General features: G+C 36.6%; 1 protein-coding gene across 1 annotated transcript in view; it reads right to left on the bottom strand.

Moving 5' to 3' along the window:
- LOC121729376 (gamma-aminobutyric acid type B receptor subunit 1) overlaps nucleotides 1-22,955 on the bottom strand; it is a 258,416-nt gene that overhangs the window by 70,566 nt on the left and 164,895 nt on the right. The window contains exon 6 of the mRNA XM_042117865.1: nucleotides 3,835-4,003. Within this exon, the coding sequence (XP_041973799.1) occupies nucleotides 3,835-4,003 (169 nt within the window). The remainder of the gene's footprint in view (nucleotides 1-3,834; nucleotides 4,004-22,955) is intronic.

Here is a 22,955-nt window from a genome sequence, read left to right as displayed (position 1 = left end):
AAATCCTTTTAAATCCCCGTTCAAACTCGATGGTCATAATGTATAAGGGAAATAATGCATGTCAATACAAATTATCACAAAGTACGGCTAAAAACAGATCAGAATTTGAACCTTAAAAAGTAATAATGTCGAATAGTGATAAACCTGATCTGTCCTAGACTGTGCCCATTATATTAGATGTAAATTGTAATACAAAATTTTATAGTTGTTTTTGACAGTGTGTTATTTTTTATTATATTACGTTGACAATATAAAATCTAATTTTCAGTATTATGATTAGGTATGTGTAGGTACACCTACACATACCTAATACATAAAAATACGTTACATAAAAATATATTTTATAACATATATAAAATATATTTTATACGTAATAAGTTACATAAAAATATATTTTATAACGTTACGATACACGTAACGTTATAAAATATATTTTTATGTAACTTCTAATAAAACGACGAGCTACAAAGCAGTAATATGTTTTAGAATTTAGTAGATTCCTCGATAATGAAGAGAACAAAAGTTTGCTTCAGTAAATTGTCATCTATAAGGCTTCTTACAGACGAACTGCACTTGTCAAAGGCACATAATATATTAGATAAAATCCACTTTTTTTAATTTCTAATCTAAGTATTCTTAGAGACGAACGAAGTTATAAGATGTCAGTTATCCACTTCATCTTCTTACATCTTCAATTTTGTTAACACTTCGACGAAAGTATTTATCGTTTGCCTATCGTCGGTTGTTTTTTCCGAGTTTGACACAGATATTAGATGGCAAAGTTTCGGTCCGTTCGCTCGCGAGTGAATAGGTATTATCTCGACGCGTAAAAGTTGTGACAAGCCCCTTTATTCGTGTTTACCACATAAATGTCTTCCAATCTCACAATCACACCATAGATTAGACCGGAATGGAAAGGCGGGAATTGAAAGAACGTGCCTTTATTTATCCATATTTCGTCCAGAACGCTTCATCTTTTTATTACTTTACCTACGACACTTTAAAAATGTAATATAAAACATATTTTAAATATCGATTTAAATGTAAGTAGTTTAATTGAAAGAACGTGCCTTTATATATTTACATAATATTTCGTCCAGAACGAACGTTTTTATCTTTTTATTATAATACTTTTCCAATGAGACTTACAAATTTTAATAGAAAATAATAATTATTATTACAGTCTTCTTTTTACTGAAGATTAAACTACATATCAATATCGATGATGAATTATTTTTTTAGATTTTAGAGACGTTACTAAAGCATAAATGTAAAGCCGAGGCACTACTCTACATAAAATGTCAGTATGAACTTTTGTGCCTAGTTATTTTGATTATTGTGTAGCACCAAACTTAATATTGTTATTTGTATCTAATTATTTAAACGTCTTTAAAAGTACTTTATCTAACTAGCATAATAATCACATGATATACTCGTAAAGTTATGTTTCTGAGTTATAATAAAATAAATCGTTACAAGAAATCAGATTTGAGTTTGGAGTTTACAAGGTTTTATTTTGCCTGCAATAAAATACTTTTCATTTCCAAACGGATCGCATGAAAGTTCTAACTTTTTTTTTTTTTTTTTATGAAATAAGGGGGCAAGCGAGCAAACGGGTCACCTGATGGAAAGCAACTTCCGTCGCCCATGGACACTCGCAGCATCAGAAGAGCTGCAGGTGCGTTGCCGGCCTTCTAAGGGGTAATAGGGGAGGGTAGGGAAGGGAATAGGGGAGGGTACGGAAGGGAATAGGGGAGGGTACGGAAGGAAATAGGGGAGGGTAGGGAAAGGAAAAGGGTAGGGGATTGGGCCTCCGGTAAACTCACTTACTCGGCGAAACACAGCGGAAGCGCTGTTTCACGCCGGTTTTCTTTGAGGACGTGGTATTTCTCCGGTCGAGCCGGCCCATTCGTGCCGAAGCATGGCTCTCCCACGTCAGTCCCACGTCACGCTCAAACAATTTAAGGATTGAACATTCATGAATCTTATTGTGATGGCCAATAACAATTCGAAGAGCCCAAACATGTCCAAAATAATATAATTTATCATGATTATGTATTTATTAGAAAAAGTGTGGAGAATAAGCTTATTTTTTTTTCTTTTTAAGTAAGTATTTGATATTGTACCATTATTAAATCAAAAGCAGATAACTTTGCTGTTTAATAACTCTATTTCTCTTTGGCAAAACAAACTTCCGGAATTATATTTCAAGCGTTCGAAGACGCAAGGAACAGAACTATTAATAATAATTTAATTAAGTAACAATATTATGATAGATTTTTGCTATACCGGATTAATTTTATTCATCAATATAGGCTAGCATCAATATAAGTAAATAAGGTTATGAAATAAAATACTTCTCGGATCGATTTGCTACGACTCAATACACTGTTAAGTTAAAAGGAGGCAAATTATTTCTTCATAACCTGGAGCTATTGATAGAAAATGGATTGCGAACTTTTTCTTTGAAATTATTCGAGTTTATCATCCAAGAACGAGACAGGCTCTTTCATAAAAAAACTTTGTAGGAATAAAATTAAAGAATCTTCCATTCTTATTGGACAGACGGATTCAATATTCTATTGAAAATGAGACAAACAATAATTTTAGTCGCTTAATAAAGAGGCCTATTTGTTATGGATTATTTAATATAATGTTTGATGGCAAACAAGCAAACAGATTCTGATGGTAATAACTCTGATGAAAAGCAAATACTGTAACATATAATATTATACAAAAACTATTTGTTCCTAAATAAAAATAAAAAAATATATATATGCAAAGTTTATGAGCTTGTGGCGGTACCCACAATTCACCTAACATTTCTGTATCGCGCTATCGAAGTTTTCTGAGCGCGTCGGTATATATACGACAGCTGAAATGTGTCACGTGGACTCCGGCCTAGCCGAGCATAACACCTCGCTCGGTCGGAAGATCTTCCTTTGCGGCCACCACGCATATATCCCACATTGGTGACCCTCGACAGAACACGCCTCCTTCATCATCATCACTCCCCGCCCCTCCGCACCGCGCCAGCCAGCAATTGCCTCATCGGGTACCTCGTCCACTAGCCGCAATGTACCACGACCTGGGCGACTCCGCATCGGCATCATCGGGCTTTCTCACTACACCGACCGGTCATCAAGCAGAGCACATCTCTCCTGGTCAGCACGTAGCATCGGCCCCGCACGGCAGCTTATCCGACTCACTGGATCCTGTGCAGCAGCTTACAGTTCCGACTCACTGGGACTCACTGCAACAGTTCCGACTCACTGGAACTCACTGGCACTGGCGACTCAAGCGACAAGACTTCAAGATTCGACCTCCGGTCTTCAGGGGGGAGTGATGTGGCGGCACCCACAATTCACCTAACATTCCTGCAATGCGCTATCGAAGTTTTCTGAGCGCGTCGGTATATATACGACAGCTGAAATGTATCACGTGGGCTCCGGCCTGACCGAGCATAACACCTCGCTCGGTCGGAAGATCTTCCTATGTGGCGGCCACGCATTACCCAGAAGCTAATGACAGCTTTTCATCAGTTGTTTATTTTAAGGTGAGTACTGAACAAGATTGAAGGTTACGAGGTGTAATGACTAATATAACAAATTTACACAGCGAATATTCGTGTAGTCAGTACGTCGTGTAAGGGGGAAACCAGCGAGCATTAAGCCGGTCGTTGCTCCACTTTAAGTGCTCCACCCAGCTGTCGGTTTTTAGCGAATCCTTTGACTATTACGCTATTGCAAGTCGTCAGTAAAGGCCAATAGGTATATAGGCTTGATCGTATCCCCTGTTATTCTCTCTCGCTCGAAGTATAAGATTATGTCTTACCGGAAGTCCTCCGAAGTCATGCCGGAGATGGTGGTCTGGTTGGCGTTCTGGTTCCACATGAGCGCCTCCGTGGTGAGGTGGCCCTCCGCCGCCTCGCGCATCTGCTCCGCCGTGCACTCGATCCCCTCGCGCTCCAGGTTCGTCTCGAACCAGTTGTCCTCGTACCAACCTGCATAGAAGCAGTGATTTAGTGGCTATTCTAAGGCCTTTTTAAGGCCCACCCCCGGCCTTACCGGCACGTCACCAACTTGAGTTATATAATGCTGACTGACTGGCATAGTGATCTATCAACGCACAGCCCAAACCACTGGACGGATCGGGCTGAAATTTGGCATGCAGGTAGATATTATTATGACGTAGGCATCCGCTACGAAAGGATTTTGATCAATTCTATCCCCAAGGGGTGAAAATAGGGGATGAAAGTTTGTATATAATAATACTTGGTAACGCGTGCGAAGCCGCGGGCAAAAGCTCGTTTACCTCTATAGTAATAACTGGTTTTGTGATTAGAATCATAATTATTACTTGATATAAAAAAATGGCTGTCTTTTACGATATGTTCATAACTTATTTTATAAAGGTGGTGTTTATAAAATTCATTGGAATAGAATCAAATTTCCGGCTTCTGGTCTATTACCGGGTGCAATATATTATGTAAGTTGCATCCGGCCAAAGCGGTCCCATTAGTATATTGAATATTGTTAATATATATTATGTAATATAACGAAGTTTCTACGGTCCAAGCCATGAAAGGAAGAGGCACAAAATACAAAGATATTTAAAAGTAGATTTGGGATCATACAATAATTTGCTAATACGTTCGTTCTTTGTTTTTTAAGTATATTTTCATGTTTATACAGCATGACTGGTGAGACATGTTAAATACTCGAGGACGTGATATTTGGCTATTATATTAGTTGAAAAAAAAATATATAAAAAAATAATATCAATTGATCACTGAGTAAATGAAGCTTAAAGTTAAATAATTATTTACCCAACGCATGGAACCCGCGCGCGGGAGAGGTAGCGCGCGGTGCGGGACGCACGCAGCCACGCCGGTCGCATAGTAATTTACTGAGTGTCCATGATTCATTTATTTAAAGGGAAATTTGGTCAAAACTTAAGTACCTGATTATATTAAGTACATAATTATATTGAGAATCGAGTACCGAGTACTCTCCTTAAGTATTGATCATGAGACATGTCTCACCAGTCATGCTGTAGATAGTGTTATTAAGTTTTGTGACCAGTCTAGTGGTGTGGCCCATAACTGCACTAACCATCACAATGTATTAAGAAAAGTAGGCTATATAATATATAGCCTAAGTAGGCTATATAATATATAGCCTACTATGTTTTTTTGTGCGCTAGAATGCTAAATCAAAATGCAAATTGTGAACGCATGGTTTGCCGGCTATATAGCGAGATCACAAGCAACTATATGTAAATTACAGCGCAACTGCGCCAACCGCGCCGCTATTTAAATAAATCGTTACATACATTTGCTTGTGATCTCGCGGTAAAGCGGCCAAACCGCTCGTTCTCGCGGATACATATTATGACTTCGAGCTTAAGGTCCACTGGCGTCTACCGTTAATTGAGTATCTATAATATAAAAAATGAGTCGCTGAATGTGTTGCTAAGCGCAAAACTCGAGAACGGTTGGACCGATTTCGCTAATTCTTTTTTTAAAATATTCCCTGAAGTACGAGGATGGTTCTTACGGAGAGAAAAATTCTAAAAAAAAAATTAAATTTCCTGAAAAGTCTAAAAACAACACTTTTCTATACTCCCATACAAAAGATTTGTGATAATACTTAAAAGTCATCAAATATATAAAAATGGATTTTCAATTATCTATAATATAAAAATGAGTCGCTGAATGTGTTGCTAAGCCCAAAACTCGAGAACGGTTGGACCGATTTCGCTAATTCTTTTTTAAAATATTCCTTGAAGTACGTCGATGGTTCTTACGGAGAGAAAAATTCTAAAAAAAAAAAGAAATTTCCTGACAAGTCTAAAAAAAACACTTTTCTATACTCCCATACAAAAGATTTGTGATAATACTTAAAAGTCAAATATATAAAAATGGATTTTCAATTATGTTAGTAACGCTAAAACTCGAAAACGGCTGAACGGGTTGGGCTAATTTTAGTCTTAAAATATTCGTAGAAGTCCAGGGAAGGTTTTAAAGTGACACGAAGTTCACCGGGACAGCTAGTTACTAATAATAATATACGGTTAGGTATCATGGATGTGTAATCTATAATATAAAAATGAGTCGCTGAATGTGTTGCTAAGCGCAAAACTCGAGAACGGTTGGACCGATTTCGCTAATTATTTTTTTAAAATATTCCTTGAAGTACGAGGATGGTTTTTACGGAGAGAAAAATTCTAAAAAAAAAATTAAATTCCCTGAAAAAGTCTAAAAACAACACTTTTATATATAAAAATGGATTTTCAATTGTGTTAGTAACGCTAAAACTCGAAAACGGCTGAACAGATTGGGCTAATTTTAGTCTTAAAATATTCCTAGATGTCCAGCCTACCTACGAGATATCTCACGCTCGAGATAATAAAATTTTGACATTATGAGACGAGTAGTTACTCGTCCCATAATCTCAAAATCTCGAAATTATCTCGACCAAACTCTATAAAAATGTGTTATTTCGATGATAGATCTACGCGAGAAAAAATGTTTGTCATGCTAGGGTGAATAGAGATGAAGAGACAAACCATCAAACATCGAGAAAACATGTAGAGTGAGATATCTCGTTGGCGTATGCTAGGTAGGCAGGGAAGGTTTTAAAGTGACACGAAGTTCACCGGGACAGCTAGTTTAACATTATAATTTAACCTTTTTATTCTTCGTATTCAGGACAGATAAAATACGATATTTGACGTGAGATTGGCAATAACCTAGAATGGCGTAAGTGGTTGTAAGGGCTAGAAATGTTTTCGTAAAAGGTTCGCAGATTGTTCGATCGAACAATGTTATGGCAATCGTCTCATTTTGCGTGTTACCCCTTAAAAGATTTAGGGTTTCCCCAATGTTACATCTTTTACGTGTAATGTTATCGTAAGGAAAACTCTACGGGATAAAATTAAGTCCTCACAATTCATAGCTTTTTACAATTATGAAATCTTATATTATACGAGCTTTTGCCCGCGGCTTCGCTCGCGTTAAGAAGTATTATTATATACAAACTTTCATCCCCTATTTGAACCCCTTGGAGTTGGAATTTATCAAAATCCTTTCTCAACGGATGCCTACGTTATAACATCTACCTGCATGCCAAATTTCAGCCCGATCCGTCCAGTGGTTTGGGCTGTGCGTTGATAGATCACTATGTCAATCAGTCAGTCAGTCACCTTTGAGTTGTATATACAGTGTGTAACAAAAATAAGTAATAATACTTTAGGGTATGCACGTGTGCCTTGTAGAGAGTTCACTGTGAAAGTAGCAGCTCTAAAAGACGAAAAATATTTTTCACTTTTGTATGGGCAAGGGCCAGAGCGTCACGAGTTTCCCCATACAAAAGTGAAAAAAAAATTTGGTCTTTCAGCGTTGCTACTTTCACAGTGAACTCTCTACAAGGAACACATACCCACCCTAAAGTATTATCACTTATTTTTGTTACACCCTGTATATAGATGCTTATAGCTCGTATTCCAATTCTATCGTTGGTTTAATTTCATGAGAATACCGTTTTGTACTTTGATATGAAAGGGACTGAATCGAACAAGGACCGAAACTGTATTTGGATTAATGTGGCATTAGTATAATCCGCATAATATTATGTACATAATATTATTATTAAGTTGCAAATAATGTAAGATGTATTTTATATAAAATTTTAATGCAACTCACGATTCTAATAAGAATATTTCGAAGTTCAGTCTGGAAGAGTAAATAGAATTTATATTAAAGAAGCATTGCAATATCATCATTACATGAACGTGAGTTTGATAAAATTAAAAATTCTCTCGCAGATTTTGCTTTATAAAATAAAAAAAAAATCGGTTATTAAATCTAAAATAGCTCGTTAAAAGGAATCGTGCTTCGTTTTCAATTTGCTCCGCAATTTTGTGAGAAACGCTACTCACGTCAGGGTATAGAGCAAAGTATATTAAGGAAAAGACTTGCTGGGGCAAAAAGTGTACCCACTTAAATTGCCCCACATTCAAGAAGAGTGTTCTCCAAGAAAAATAATTTTGACACTATGGACAAGGTGGACTTAGAGATGTAGACGTTGTAGAATGATTAGTCTCGACTCTCGTAACATTAGAAACTTTTTCTACTGCAGCAACTTTTTGAAAAAATCTGCTGTTTATTACAAAAGTGCCGCTGAGCCGTTTTATGTTAAAATTGATATTTTTTTTAGTAGGAGAGTTGCTGCCTCAATATTCACCCGGTGTAGCTCTCACTGTATGAATTTAAGGTCGAAGACGTAGAAATAACGTAATTATTTTAGTATGAAGATTTTTTCCCATGTATGTCACAGCCTATCTTTGGTTTTGAAATCATTCCTGGTGTTTTCGTTGTGGATGTCACGTCACCTGATTGGCGGGTGTGATGAATCAAACACAATGTCTCGCAATTCCACGAAATTAGATGTCACGGATATTTGCAGAGCCTTTTATTCTATTTATGGCATTATTATTTATATAAACGGGAGTTTGTGCACGACGCAGAATTATCTGTGCGGCAGTCCTATTTTTTATTTACACGCCTTTGTTTATCATATTATAAGGAGTTATAAATTGAAAATCGGACTGCCGGACAAACATTATCATAATATTAACACGCGAACGAAAAACTTTGTAACCCTTTTTACGAAAAATGGGGAAACGTAGGTGCATGAAATTTTGCACAGTTAAAGTTTATATGGTGAATTAGTGCATCGAACTAATATTATTTTGAAATTATGCTTTTATTATATATTTTTTAAGAAATAAAACATTACACACACTACAACACACACACATGAGAAATGACAGATTTTTGAGTGACAAGCCTATACATACGAATTATACTCTTTTATTTATGGTCGAAGTCGTTGACAACAAATTGACAAATTGAAAATGGATTATAGTTTTTTTTATTGAATCTAAGACAATGCTTACACGGCCAGTCTGAGATCAGCTAAGTCCCAGAGACAAGAGTTGAAAAAAAATAATGATAAAGTCAATATTTTTTTCCAAAATATAGGTAGTAGTCCTAATGTCGTTGAAATTAAGGTCGAATTTCGACCATTGGGCGATCTCTAGTTGATGATAAATAATGTAGTCGAAGAGTTTAGTATATTTTATTTTCGTAATGATTTAAATACTAATATAGCTGCGCACGGAATATGACAGAAGCAATGATATTCTTACTTATATAGATATGTTACGTCCATACTATTTTCCGGCTTAAATCTCTTCCGAACAATTTTCAAATTCAAAATTGTAAACATTGACAAATTTGACAGATAAGTGAAACAAAAGATACGAAAAACCATTTACATAAAAGAGACAGTTCTATTTTTAAACGTCGAATCGTATAGCTGTCTCTTTCTTCGCCTGAGCTATGACGCAAATTTCAATTTTTTCCAGATTGTTCGAAAAAATAATTGAAAATGTAAATAATCGAGGTATTTATTGCAATCAAGACAATATGTAGTAAGAGATTACATGTGTTTTGTTTATGTCATTTTTAATTTATTTAGGTAAGACAAGACGCGGCTCGTTCGTGACTACGCTAGATGCAGACTAAATAACAGACGGCCCAATTGGGCCGTATTCGAATCTTCATATAGCGCACGGTAGTAACATATCTGTTTTGAGTTTTTCATCATTGGACAGAAGTAAAACTATGATCATTTAAGTAAATTAAAATTTTGAAAAAACAAAAAGATTACTAAAGTGTCTATGAAACTACGACGAAAATCACAATTGTATTTTACTTAACTTAAAAATTCACAAGATTCCAGAGGTTCTAAAACTTTTATTACACTTTTATCACGGAAATTACACTCTCAAAACAAACTGGTCGTAAAAGCGCAGCGCAAAAAGGGAGCCAAAAAAGTGCCGCTACAGAACTCGCGAAAGAATTTCGACAAGCTCAGCTTTTAAACTATACTCACGTGCTTTTCCTAACTTTTTACGTGCTTAAAATGTAATGGGATATTATGTGTGCTTTAGCATATTTTAAAACAGCTAATGCTTAAGTTTTAAGGGTCACTTTGTGTGTTTAAGCCTTAACATGGCAACTCTTTAAACAATTACCGTACTCTTACTAAGACAAGGAGCTACCGGCTAAGATAAGGAGCTCAATAATTTTGTGAGTCCGTGTATTGGGTATATTATAATAATATTATTATGTAAGGAGATGACGCCTGCAACTTTGTGCCAAAAGGGGTATGAAGATTTTTATATGGAGCCTGGCCGACCTACTGTCCGCCGTTGTGATTATCTGCGTTCACGAATTTAAAAAAAATGGATTGCTTTCTAACATCAATACAATAAAAAAATAACATCAATGCAAAAAAATAATAAGTTTTACCAATTTAAGATATGCAACTTTGTCAGCTCAAATCTTCGAAATGTGACACTTTACGCTATTTTGTCCAAGATTATTTTTTGGTTTTGATGGTAACTATTCATTTTTGAAAAAAATATTCGTGAACGCGGAAACACACAATGGCGGACAGTAGATTGGCCAAAATCTTCATACCCCTTTACTGCGCGAGAACCGTACATTTTTCTTAGATAAAAACTATCCTACTTCGTTTCTCGGGACTCAAAATATCTCCATAGCAAATTTCAGCAAAATCATTTCAGCAATTTAAGCATGGGGTACCGAGGATTCGTGGGGGGGGGGGGGGTTGCAACTATTTAGTTTCCAACACTTCGTTTTCGGCAGAGTAGGTAACACATTTCTAATTCCCATTTGCCAGGAAAATTGACGTTTATTTTATCTTCCAGGGGGGGAGGGGGCGGGGGGCAGCCGCACATACTTTCGAAATTATAATAATAGTATGGATGAGTTAAAATATATTCTGTAGACTCGTCTGGTATGTGACATCCAGTAATTTTTTAACCCCCGACAAAAAGAGGGGTGTAAGTTTCACGTGTCTGTCCGTGACATCGTAGCATCCAAACAGATGGACCGATTTTGATTTAGTTTTTTTTGTTTGAAAGCTGACTTTATCGAGTGTGTTCTTAGCTATAGTTTATCTTCATAAGACCGCTCAGTGCTGAAATTTTTGAGTTTGATCTACTTACAATTTTGGAATCGGGGGTCGTTTTTAAATTACTTAATTTAACGTTATCACCGGGTTGTTTTCTCTATGGTGTCCAACTTCTGGACATATTAACATGTTTCTATATTTTTCGTAGCAAGTTTTATTAATAACAAAGTTTTTCCGGTGCCATTTAACGATGTAACGAGCAATAAATCCTCCTTAATAACCAAAATAACTTTTTCGTTATTCTAAGTCGAACGCTTTTCGAACTTTGTCTATCATACATTAGGGCCCTTCTACACGACGTTTTTTTACGCTCGTTTATCGATACAAACGCAAGTTGAACGCTCAGCAAACGAAAGGAAGCCGACACGTTTTAAGCTGCCAAAACGCGATGGAAACATGCAGAAGGCAAGCGCATCAGAAACGCGCGTCGTCAGTGCGCAAACAATACGTCGTGTGGAAAGGCCCTTAGCGTTAAAGTTTCCGCAAATCGATCGATTGGCAGTAATGTGTTCGTAGTTTATGCCCCTAATATTTATGGAGGTCGGTCGGGTACGTGTCCGAACTAATAAGATACCTTCTCCTGTTCCCGATAATTTAATGAGAGATAAGAAACGAACAAATTGTTTTGAAAATGTACAAAAAGGGAATTTTGCGGCTCAAAACCGGTGTAGAATTTTGATTGGAAAGGTTGGAGCTAGAAAAAGAAGCAAGTTCGGAAAACGAATTATTTGGTCGAATAACATCAAAGTAATGTTAGTCGTGATCGGATGAGCCTGACATTATATTCAGACCAGTTTTAGCATGTCCCTCGGGCTCCCTGGGAGCATATCAAAGGGTTTTCGTGGTTGGATAACGCTGTCGATCCTGGCGACACAGGATATACAGTGGTGGGAATGTGTGGTGGGTCAAAGCCCGTTTTAAAAAAAATATTCAGACCAAATTACGAGTACTGTCCACAATCTGTCTTTGAATTCTGTGATACTATAAAATTATCAGATTAAGAAACATGTTAACCTGTTAATAGTTTAGAACAAGCGACCAGAGATAAAAGGTTTATATTTTAGGGCGCGTTTTCTGCGGGGCTAAAATGGTCGCTTTGAAGAATCATGATATGAATCATAATATGATTCATTCATCATAATATGATCTAAAATCGCAAAATGCAACTCTGCTTGCAATTCATTTCTGTATTTTTGTACTGATTTGACATTTGTCAGTTTGACAGTTTTGACAATTCATTTGCTGAATTGATTGAGAGGAATTGCTAAATGTGACCATTTTAGCCCCGTTGCTCGTGTGGATTCAGCGCATGTGTTCCCAAACGATATAGCAGTTTGAGCTACTATGCTAATATATAATAACATAAAACTTATTTCAAACATTTCCACAAATCACGTACGCACTGAAACCGCGCAGGTCTGAACGCGCCCCTATGGTTTTAATGATAAAAACTTGATTCCCTGGCACTTTTCGTCTATACAAATACATATTTTCACAACGACACCGCACCTGACCTATTTTCATTTCATTAGATAGACACTCGACACGGTTCTGCTCACGTTTAGTTACAAATAACCTAAATGAATCTTGTTTACGACGGTTGAGTGTAAATAGTGCCATTTTGTCACTAATTTATGTGGTACTGTGTATTTTCGTCGCTCACCTAAATTGGGAACTTTCTTAATTACGTTTCACATGATATAATATTTTTATTTCACTCCAAGATGTCGCCCATAACTCCGTTGCGCCAAAATTTGTTTATCATGAGGGAATTGTACATTTTTAGGAATGAATAATAACTGTATTTTAATAAAAAAACTACTTTAAAATTGTACGTAAATAATTGAGAATTAAAACTCCCTACCTTCAAAACTGCTGAACCGATTTTGATGAAACTTGCACTATACCTACCCTAAGTAGAACAATACCTAGTACAATAAAAAAAATTACTGAAATCGGTATGGTAGTTCCAGAGATATGCGAACACAAACATAAAAACATACATACATAATATATACTTACATTATACATACATACTGTATGTATGTATTTTGAAATTTGGCACATTTGTTCAAACGCTGATATAGACTAACATATTATACGAAAATTAGGCAGTTCTGGAAATACTACATACTTACGCGTCATATTGATAACCTCCTTTTTTTGAAGTCGGTTAAAAATAGCCTTTGTCCTTTCCCGGGTCTCAAAGCGATTTCGCAAAAATTTTAGCAAAATCGGTTCAGCGGTTTTTGAGTGAAGAGGTAACAGACAGACAGATACACTTTCGCATTTATCAGGGCAGGCGAAGCGAGCCCTATATTATATCCCACATTCTTTACATTTTGTAATACACTTTACTAAAAAACTATCACGCCTATTGATTTGTGCTTTAACATAGTAATTTTTATTTACATATAGAATATGTGCTATCACCAGTCAGTCAAGGATGTGACTACGCGAGCCCTAAGCTAGTAATATCATTATGGAAGTAAGCATAGGCGTACCCAAGATTTTAGCTAGGGGGGGGCAGCATACTGTTTCGAGAAGCTGGTTGGTGTGGTATATTGAACCAAAAATTTATAAAAATTGACTTTTATTAATCTGACCTGAATTTTGGTAACACGTTTTTAATTGTCACTTGCCAGGAAAATTGACGTTTATTTTATCTTCCAGGGGGGGGGGGGGGGGGCAGCTGCTCAATGCTCAATTGGTCAATTAAGTGGTCAATGGATGTTCAAAGTATATCGCGATGCAAAATTTAAAATACAAACCTTTTCTCCAAAAATTCACGAGCAAGAAACATGCTAAGTTGCTGAGATCGCATTGTTTGCTGAGTTAAACCATGCTACAGTCGTAATTCATCTACTTAATCCCCGTCTGTTCTGTAAGCAAAACTTTAGGAGCAGATGTATTCTTGTATCAACATTTATTTTGCATCGGTTTTTCGATGTTTGTCGCGGTATTTATTTTTCTTGTCGTCTAATTTTTGTTTATCAGGCGTATTGCGGATGTGTTCTTTGCGACTTCTGAATTGTATTAGAAGAAAAAAACAAAATCAATAGTAATATTATAAATGCGGAAAAAAGGATATGGACGAACAGTCTATAGACGGCCCCAATTTTATAATAAAAAAAAAATATATATATATTATAAATGCGAAAGTGTGTCTATCTATCTGTCTGTCTGTCCGTCTATTTTTTACCTCTAAACAGCTGAAGAGCGTCCGTGGCCTAATGGGTAGACCTTCGGTTCGCACTCCTAGAGGGTGCAGGTTCGAACCCGGGTGGAGGCGTGTACCTATGAGACATTTTCCGATCTCAAGTACATAATACGGACGCTCGTACGGTGAAGGAAAAACATCGTGAGGAAACCCGCACATAGTTGGTCCCAGACGTATTGACTAGTTCTTTCCTCTGGACTAGGCCGACTATGATGCGAGAATGCCGTATGCGCTTGGGCAACCATACGGACATTTAAATCTTGTCCCAGGCACTACAGTATTTGAGGAGTGGTTACTTCGCTCTGAAAAATACTGTACAAATCGTCCACAACGGATGGTAAAAGCCTAGTTAAACAGCTGAACCGATTTTGCTGACGGAGATACTTTTAGTCTCGGGAAAGGACATAATACATACGGAGCGTCAACAAGTTATAATTGATTAAGGGCCTGTTTCACCACTTACTGATAAGTGCCGAATAGGCTATCCACCACTTAACTTGCCAGATGAAGTATGGAAGTCAAAAAAGCTGTGAATAGCCTATTCGGCACTTTATCAGAAAGAGGTGAAACAGGCCCTAAGTATGAAAGCATAATGCATAGTTCATTTAAAATCATTTTATAAAGTTATAATACATTTTAAGTAAGGCGCAACAAGAAATCAAAGACTTGATTTTTGTAGTTTATAGACATTTTTTTAAACCTTTAAAATCTAAGTATTGAGTTATTGCCCATAAGGCCCTAATCTATTTCTATTACTACTATTCTAAAATCTTGAGTCCCAAACCTTAATAAGATAGTCTTCAAATAAGGTGGCCTAACGAACAGATTGATAAATAAAATTGATAAATAAAATGTAACTTTCTAATCCTCCAAATAAAACATCATCAATATGCGGGACTGGAATTCTACTTTTTACTATTCTACTTCTTAGACCCCTCCCAAACAGTAGAAGGCTTTTAATTTTTCGAGTACTTACTTTAATTCTTTTATCACACAATCTGTATCAAAACAATGCCCAAGTTGTCTAAATATAGAATATTTATAGAAACACTTCAAAGGATCTTATGGGGCGTAATAAATTTTTACGAGGGGAAGATTTTCGGATACATATTAAGGTCAGTCGGTCGACGGTAACCTGTAAAAGTGACACAGCTCGCGCTTGGCACGTCGCCAGATTACCTCTCATGTTTGCTATCAATAATATTCAGAATTTTCCAATTTAATACTTGATTTGTTTTGTTAAATATGGTTTGGGAATTGCCTATAACTTTTACATTTCATTTGATATTATTAAATATGCGCAAATAATTTATTTGTTTCCGATTTATTGAAATGTTACTAGCGAATCACTTTGATTTTAATCCCGTAGTTACACTCACGTAGCTAATACAAAGCTTTATACGTGGGAGAGCCATGCTTCGGGATGAATGGGCCGGCTCGACCGGAGAAATACCACGTTCTCACAGAAAACCGGCGTGAAACAGCGCTTGCGCTGTGTTTCGCCGAGTGAGTGAGTTTACCGGAGGCCCAATCCCCTACCCTATTCCCTTCCCTACCCTCCCCTATTCCCTTCCCTTCCCTACCCTCCCCTGTTACCTCTTAAAAGGCCGGCAACTACCCTATTCCCTCTTAAAAGGCCGGCAACGCACTTGCAGCTCTTCTGATGCTGCGAGTGTCCATGGGCGACGGAAGTTGCTTTCCATCAGGTGACCCGTTTGCTCGTTTGCCCCCTTATTTCATTAAAAAAGAAGCTTTGTGGTTACACTTATGCGTTACGATGGCTATTTGGATGACGATGGTTGCGGTTATGTGATGTGTCTTTCAAAGAAGTTTAGTCTTTAGCTTCATATTATTATTATTATTTTGTGTTTAAATAGAAATTTCGTCTGCTTGAAAGTTGCCAAGTGTAGAGTCAAAGTCAAAGTCAACATTTTTTATTCAGAATAAGTTTTTTTCAAACATTTTCCGAACGTTGTTACTACTGGGCCCTACCACCGGTTCGGGAACTAACCCGGCGAGAAGAACCGGCATAAGAAACACGCACGGGCCACCTTTTACCAAAAAGATGGAAAATTACAATGTCATTATGACTAAATAAAAAATAAAAAAACTAAATACAACCAGTGTACAATATTATAATAAAATAATATACAGAAACAGCTCTGCAGGGGGCAACCTTATTGATGAAATCAGTAACCTTGTAGTATGCTTTGGTACACAAAGACGTTTGTAGGTAGTTTAGCCACAAAAATTTTAGATAATTTATGTATTTCTAATAATAATCAAATATATAAAAATAGTTATAATATAGATAATTGCAAATTGCCTTCGTAATTTTTATACTATACAATATACATTAAATATATTTTGTATAAAATTTTATACGCATTTTAAATGATGGTTAATTTTCGTGTCCCTGACCCAAATGCACTTGCCAGCAGGTGTCTGTAAGCACGTTGGCGGCAGATGACGGCGAAAGTTTACGTGCAAATTAAACAGGGAGCTTAAAGCTAAGCGAGCATTAGAACATTAGGAAAGTGCTATTTTACTTAACTAATGCGATGCTAAGAATGAACATTTTCAGTATAATATGGTCACGTTTTTTTATTGTCGTTTACCGTAACTACGGTTTTAATTTTTATAGGAATAGTAAGTAAATTGTTATGACAGGAGTATATGCTATAACAATCGTGCAAGTTATACGTGGGAGAGCCATGCTTCGGCACGAATGGGCCGGCTCGACCGGAGAAATACCACGTTCTCACAGAAAACCGGCGTGAAACAGCGCTTGCGCTGTGTTTCGCCGAGTGAGTGAGTTTACCGGAGGCCCAATCCCCTATTCCCTACCCTACCCTATTCCCTTCCCATCCCTACCCTTCCCTATTCCCTCTTAAAAGGCCGGCAACGCACCTGCAGCTCTTCTGATGCTGCGAGTGTCCATGGGCGACGGAAGTTGCTTTCCATCAGGTGACCCATTTGCTCGTTTGCTCCCTTATATCATAAATAAAAAGTCGATTTTAATTAAAAATTGCAATTATTGTTTGCACCAAACTAAACTACATATTATTATTAAGGAGATAATTTTTAAAAGTATTTACTAGAAAAAACCGAGTTTAAAATTGTACTTCAAATTCCTATCTCAAAAATACATACATACATGTACACTTTTGTTTGGAACATTTGTTTCAGACGCTGATATAGACTAACATATACAAAAACTGGGCAATTCTGGCAATATTACATACATCCGGGTCGAATTGATTACCTCCTTTTTGAAATCGGTTAATTAGCGCTTTCGTTAGGAAATTTAAGTTATAAAAGCTATGCATTATCTGTTACTCCCATCACCAGCAGCCGCCAGTTTGTCTCCAGTAACGAGCGAAAAATTCACCACCGACGACATCTTGGATTCTACTAATTTACGTACAGACGGTTTTTAATTGCTCGTATTTTAAAGTTTAGTTTTTAAATATACAGTGTGTAACAAAAATAAGTGATAACACTTTAGGGTGTGTACGTGTTCCTTGTAAACGAAAAAAAAAAATCACTTTTGTATGGGCAAGGGCCCGAGCGTCACGAGTTTCCCCATACAAAAGAGAGAAAAAAATTTGGTCTTTCAGCGCTGCTACTTTCACAGTGAACTCTCTACAATGAACACGTACACACCCCCAAAGTATTATCACTTATTTTTGTTACACCCTGTATATGTGAGTTTTCAAAGACAAAGTAGTTTAATAGAATTTTCGATGACCAAAAAAGTAAAATTCCAACTTTTTGATCTTCTATGTTGACAACTGACACTGTTTTATTAAAATAATAGCATATCTTTATTTTTTTATTGCTGCTTCTTACTTCAATTTTTTTAAATAAAATAAGGGGGCAAACGAGCAAACGGGTCACCTGATGGAAAGCAACTTCCGTCGCCCATGGACACTCGCAGCATCAGAAGAGCTGCAAGTGCGTTGCCGGCCTTTTAAGAGGGAATAGGGGAGGGAAGGGATGGGAAGGGAAGGGAATAGGGGAAGGTAGGGAAGGGAATAGGGTAGGGGATTGGGCCTCCGGTAAACTCACTCACTCGGCGAAACACAGCGCAAGCGCTGTTTCACGCCGGTTTTCTGTGAGAACGTGGTATTTCTCCGGTCGAGCCGGCCCATTAGTACCGAAGCATGGCTCGCTCACGTATAAAGTTTTTAAATATATATGTGAGTTCAAAGACAAAGTAATTTAATATAATAATTTTCGATGACCAAAAAAGTCAAATTCTTTTTGATCTTCTCTGTTGACATTATTAACGGACACTATTTTATTAAAATGGTCCGCCCAATGGTCGAAATTCGACCTTTTTTTAACAACATTAAGACTACTACGGTCTATATTTTGTAAAAAATATTGACTTTATCATCATTTTTTTTACAACTCTTGTCTCTGAGACTCAGCTGATATCAGACTGGCCGTGTAAGCATTGTCTAATAGTATCTAAGATTCAATAAAAAACCTATAACCCATTTCAATTTGTCAACTAGTTGTCAACAGACTTCAACATAAATAAAAGAGTATAATTCGTATGTATAGGCTTGTCACTCAAAAATCTGTCATCTCCTTAGTGTGTGTGTTGTAGTGTGTGTAATGTTTTATTTGTTAAAAAACTGTATGATAAAAGCATAATTTCAAAATAATATTAGCTCGATGCACTCCTTCACCATATAAACTTGAACTGTGCAAAATTTCATGCACCTACGTTTCCCCATTTTTCGTAAAAAGGGTTACAAAGTTTTTCTTTCTCGTATTAATATTATGATGGTAGTAGCATTTGATTTTATATATTTGCTGCTTCTTCGTTCTATACGATAAAATTTTCCGCAAATGTAAGTTGTAAAATTTTAAAGTAAATAAGCAAACGTATCAGTGGCGAGTCAAGCGAAATAGTAATACGAGCTACGGCGTAGCGCTACGTCGTAGCAGCCTCGTAGCCCCGTAGCCGCGTAGCGCTCAATTACGGTTTGGTACCAAACGAACCCGTTTTACAAATAATTTATGAGCGATATATTTATTTTATTTATATTAAAAATGTGTAGATTTTTATGCGATTATAATATTATTACTGTTACTGTGAAATAGGTTTCTGAAATTTTGAACGGGCAAAGAACAGTCATAATTATAAAGTTGAATATTACAAAATGTATCAATACTACTTTTATAAATGCGAAAGTGTGACAGTCTGTGTATCTGTCTGTTAACCCTTCAGTAAGTGCCAAAATCTTTGCAAAAATGTAGGGTACGTGGTTTGCAAAAAAAAATGGCACCCGGCCTACCCCTTTTTGTACAAATAATGTAATAACCTTACATCTAATCCATATTTTAGGTTTGTGTGAAAAATATTATAATATATGTTAAATTTTCTATCTATCAAGCCATCATAATATAGTATTTAGTCAGATGTGATATTTGTCTCACCACTGTAAACTTTGAAATCTATGTTTCTAACTATTTCGCAACAAATATATTAATACATTATTATAATCTCAATAACACAGAGCTATACAAACTGTTTATGTAAACAATTCTTTGAAATAACTTAACTTGTTATCAATAAACAGATAAGAGATAAGAGTAATAAAAACCGGTTTTGGTATTATACACAAGCAAACTTCGTCCTTATTGCCATACAAATAAAGTTCAAAATGGCCGCGGCCGGCAAAAAGCCGTTATAAATAGGTAATTTTTTTCTTGATTATTTTACTAAAACGATACTATTATATACTATTACTAGGATCTAAATCGTTTTGTACACGATAATATACGCTTTTAACGTCAATTATTTACAAAAATATTACACAAATCGCGTTCAAATCCCATAAATAAAAACCAAATTTTCTCGTGTAAACTAGAAGTTATTACGATGTAAGTATTTCTTTCAAATGATTATCTAAAACTATTTATAAATTATAATCAAGAAATTAAACTATTTTACTACTTACATTCGTTAAATCCATCAATAATATCAAACAAACAACACAACATGGCAGAACACACACGAAAAATTCACGATTTTCAAATGACTGACAAATATTCGTCGACCACAGATTGTATAATATTTTGCATTCATAATGTGGCAAATTTATCGTAGATCATAACTAACCAAACTTCTTCATACAAAAGTAGTCTCTAAGTCGACGAAATACGTAATTCAATCGAACGAAAGAGCGCGGCCACATCCGGCCGCTTGGGTGTAGACGGAATGGCTGCAGTATAATCTGTGGCGGCCGGATCCGGCCGCTTGGGGATTAAAAGGTTAATACCTTTTGACGCCCAAACTGCTGAACCGATTTTTCTGAAATTTGGTATGGAGATACTGTGAGTCCCGGGAAAGGACATAGGCTAATTTTTATCCCGGAAAAATGTACGGTTCCCGAGCGAGAAACTAATTTTGGCGCAACAAAGTTGCGGGCATCATCTAGTTATGTATATTATTAACTTTTTTTCATGTACATAATTGGAGTAAATCTTTGAACATCAATTCTTCATTTCGTATTAAGTACTTGGCGGTGACATGGCCGTATTGGCACATGACGCGATCAAAGAGTGACATCGCGGTCAACGAATTGAATTACAAATAACTGTACCTATACAGGGTGCAACAAAAATAAGTGATAATACTTTAGGGTGTGTATGTGTTCCTTATAGAGAGTTCACTGTGAAAGTAGCAGCGCTGATAGACCAATTTTTTTTTCACTTTTGTATGAGCAAGCGCCCGAACGTCATGAGTTTTCCCATACAAAAGTGAAAAAAAAATTTTGGTCTTTCAGCGATGCTATTATCACAGTGAACTCTCTATAAGGAACACGTACACACCCTAAAGTATTATCACTTATTTTTGTTACCCCTTGTATAAAACGGTACCCTACACTCCATCCGTTAATCAAGAGGTTTTATTTGCACCCGATGTAATGTTATTCTATTTGTATCTCCGCACCCCTCTTCACCCCGTTACATCCCCCCTTCACCCCCTTTCACCCCCGCTTCACCCCACTTCACCCCCGCTCGCACCTACGTAATGGAGTTTGTATCGGATTACGCTGCGGTCAGAGATTAGTTGGCCGTGCAGAGGGCCGTGTTCATACGAGGTAGGGTTAATGGGGTTGTAAATTAAACGCGACCGAGGTAACTTACAACTTCCGGCGCCCTTAAAAGTTACGGGTGAAAAGGTTTTTCTGTTAAATTAATGTAGATAATCCTTACTTATTAGAATCAGGTGTTACTTTGCGGGAAACCGTCCTATAAAATTTGAGCATGCCTGTGCGTAGATTGTAAAGTCACTCATTTGCTTACTGGTTGTGGTTAATTTTGCGGGATATTATTATAAAATAATAAATTATAATATTAACAAGAATAGAACTTAGAAGGTACTGAGCAGGTAAATATTAATATAAGTTAATGTACCTAATAATATAATAATAATAATAGCTCCCACACCGGTTTCGGTGACGGTGGCCAGTTTCATTGAAACCATGCCAGCTACGCAGGAGTAATTTTATAGTGCCCAAGTGTGTGCGCAGTACACAAGAGCACTCTCTATTCCTTTACTCTCATAACCCAGTGGGACGGAAGACCGACACGACCGGCGAGAGATCAGGCGCAGGACCGACTTTTTACATGCCCATCCGACGCATGGATCATCTTACTTGTCAGACAATCAGGTGATCAGCCTGCACTGTCCTAACCAAACTTGGAAATAACATGTTTCCAACGAGGGAATCGAACCCACGACCTCCGAGTCAAGAGCCGCGCTCTATACCACTAGACCACGGAGGCGTTAATGTACCTAATACGCGTCATAAAAGCAACTGATGTCACTTTAATTTTTTTTTTTAATTCTACAAAAATGGAATCAAGAAGTAAAGCAAGTTCGATTTCTTTATATTATAGTCTACTTCTAATGTAAAGCTAGATAACATGAAATTAAAATAATAATATATTACTATTATAATATATAACTACGTAACGTGAATAATATCTGAGGGCCTAGATAAGCGGCAAGCGATTATCGTAAACGCCAACGCCAACGCCACAAAATGTATGGGATTTGATTCGCTAGCAAAGCGATGACTTATGTCAAATGGCATACATTTTGTTAGCGTTTACGATAATCGCTTGCCATTTGTCTACTAGGGCAGAACGAAATATCTGTGACCTCTGTACGCTTTCACATAGAGAAGCTAGCTACTTCTGTTCATTGTGTACTCTGTGGCTGCGGCGCGGGTCATTTGCTTGCTACAATTAAACACTCTGTGTTTGCCTGCTCTGTACACGGATTGATGGCCACGTTCAAGGCGCCCACAAGATACATGGCTTTTATTTTATCGCATGTTTTATATTTGTACCCTTAATTACTACATTTGTCACACGAAAGATATTGCGTTTTTTCATTAACTTAATGGTCAACGGAAAAACGGCCATGTTTCATTCCAATTATTGCTCGTTTTAATACCAATGTTATGAACGGTTGGGAGTTTATTTTTGTTTTGAAATTGATGCAATTAAGTAAAGGAGACTATTAAAGAGACAGATGTTAAGGGACATTTTGATGAATTGCACGAATTTTTGATGGATAGATGAATTGTACGTGTGGCACTAAAGTTGTATGAGTATAATAAATTATTTATAAT

This window comes from Aricia agestis, chromosome 8 (genome assembly GCF_905147365.1).
Source record: "Aricia agestis chromosome 8, ilAriAges1.1, whole genome shotgun sequence".
Lineage (NCBI taxonomy): Eukaryota > Metazoa > Arthropoda > Insecta > Lepidoptera > Lycaenidae > Aricia > Aricia agestis.
This window is presented reverse-complemented; position numbering and strand designations above follow the sequence as displayed.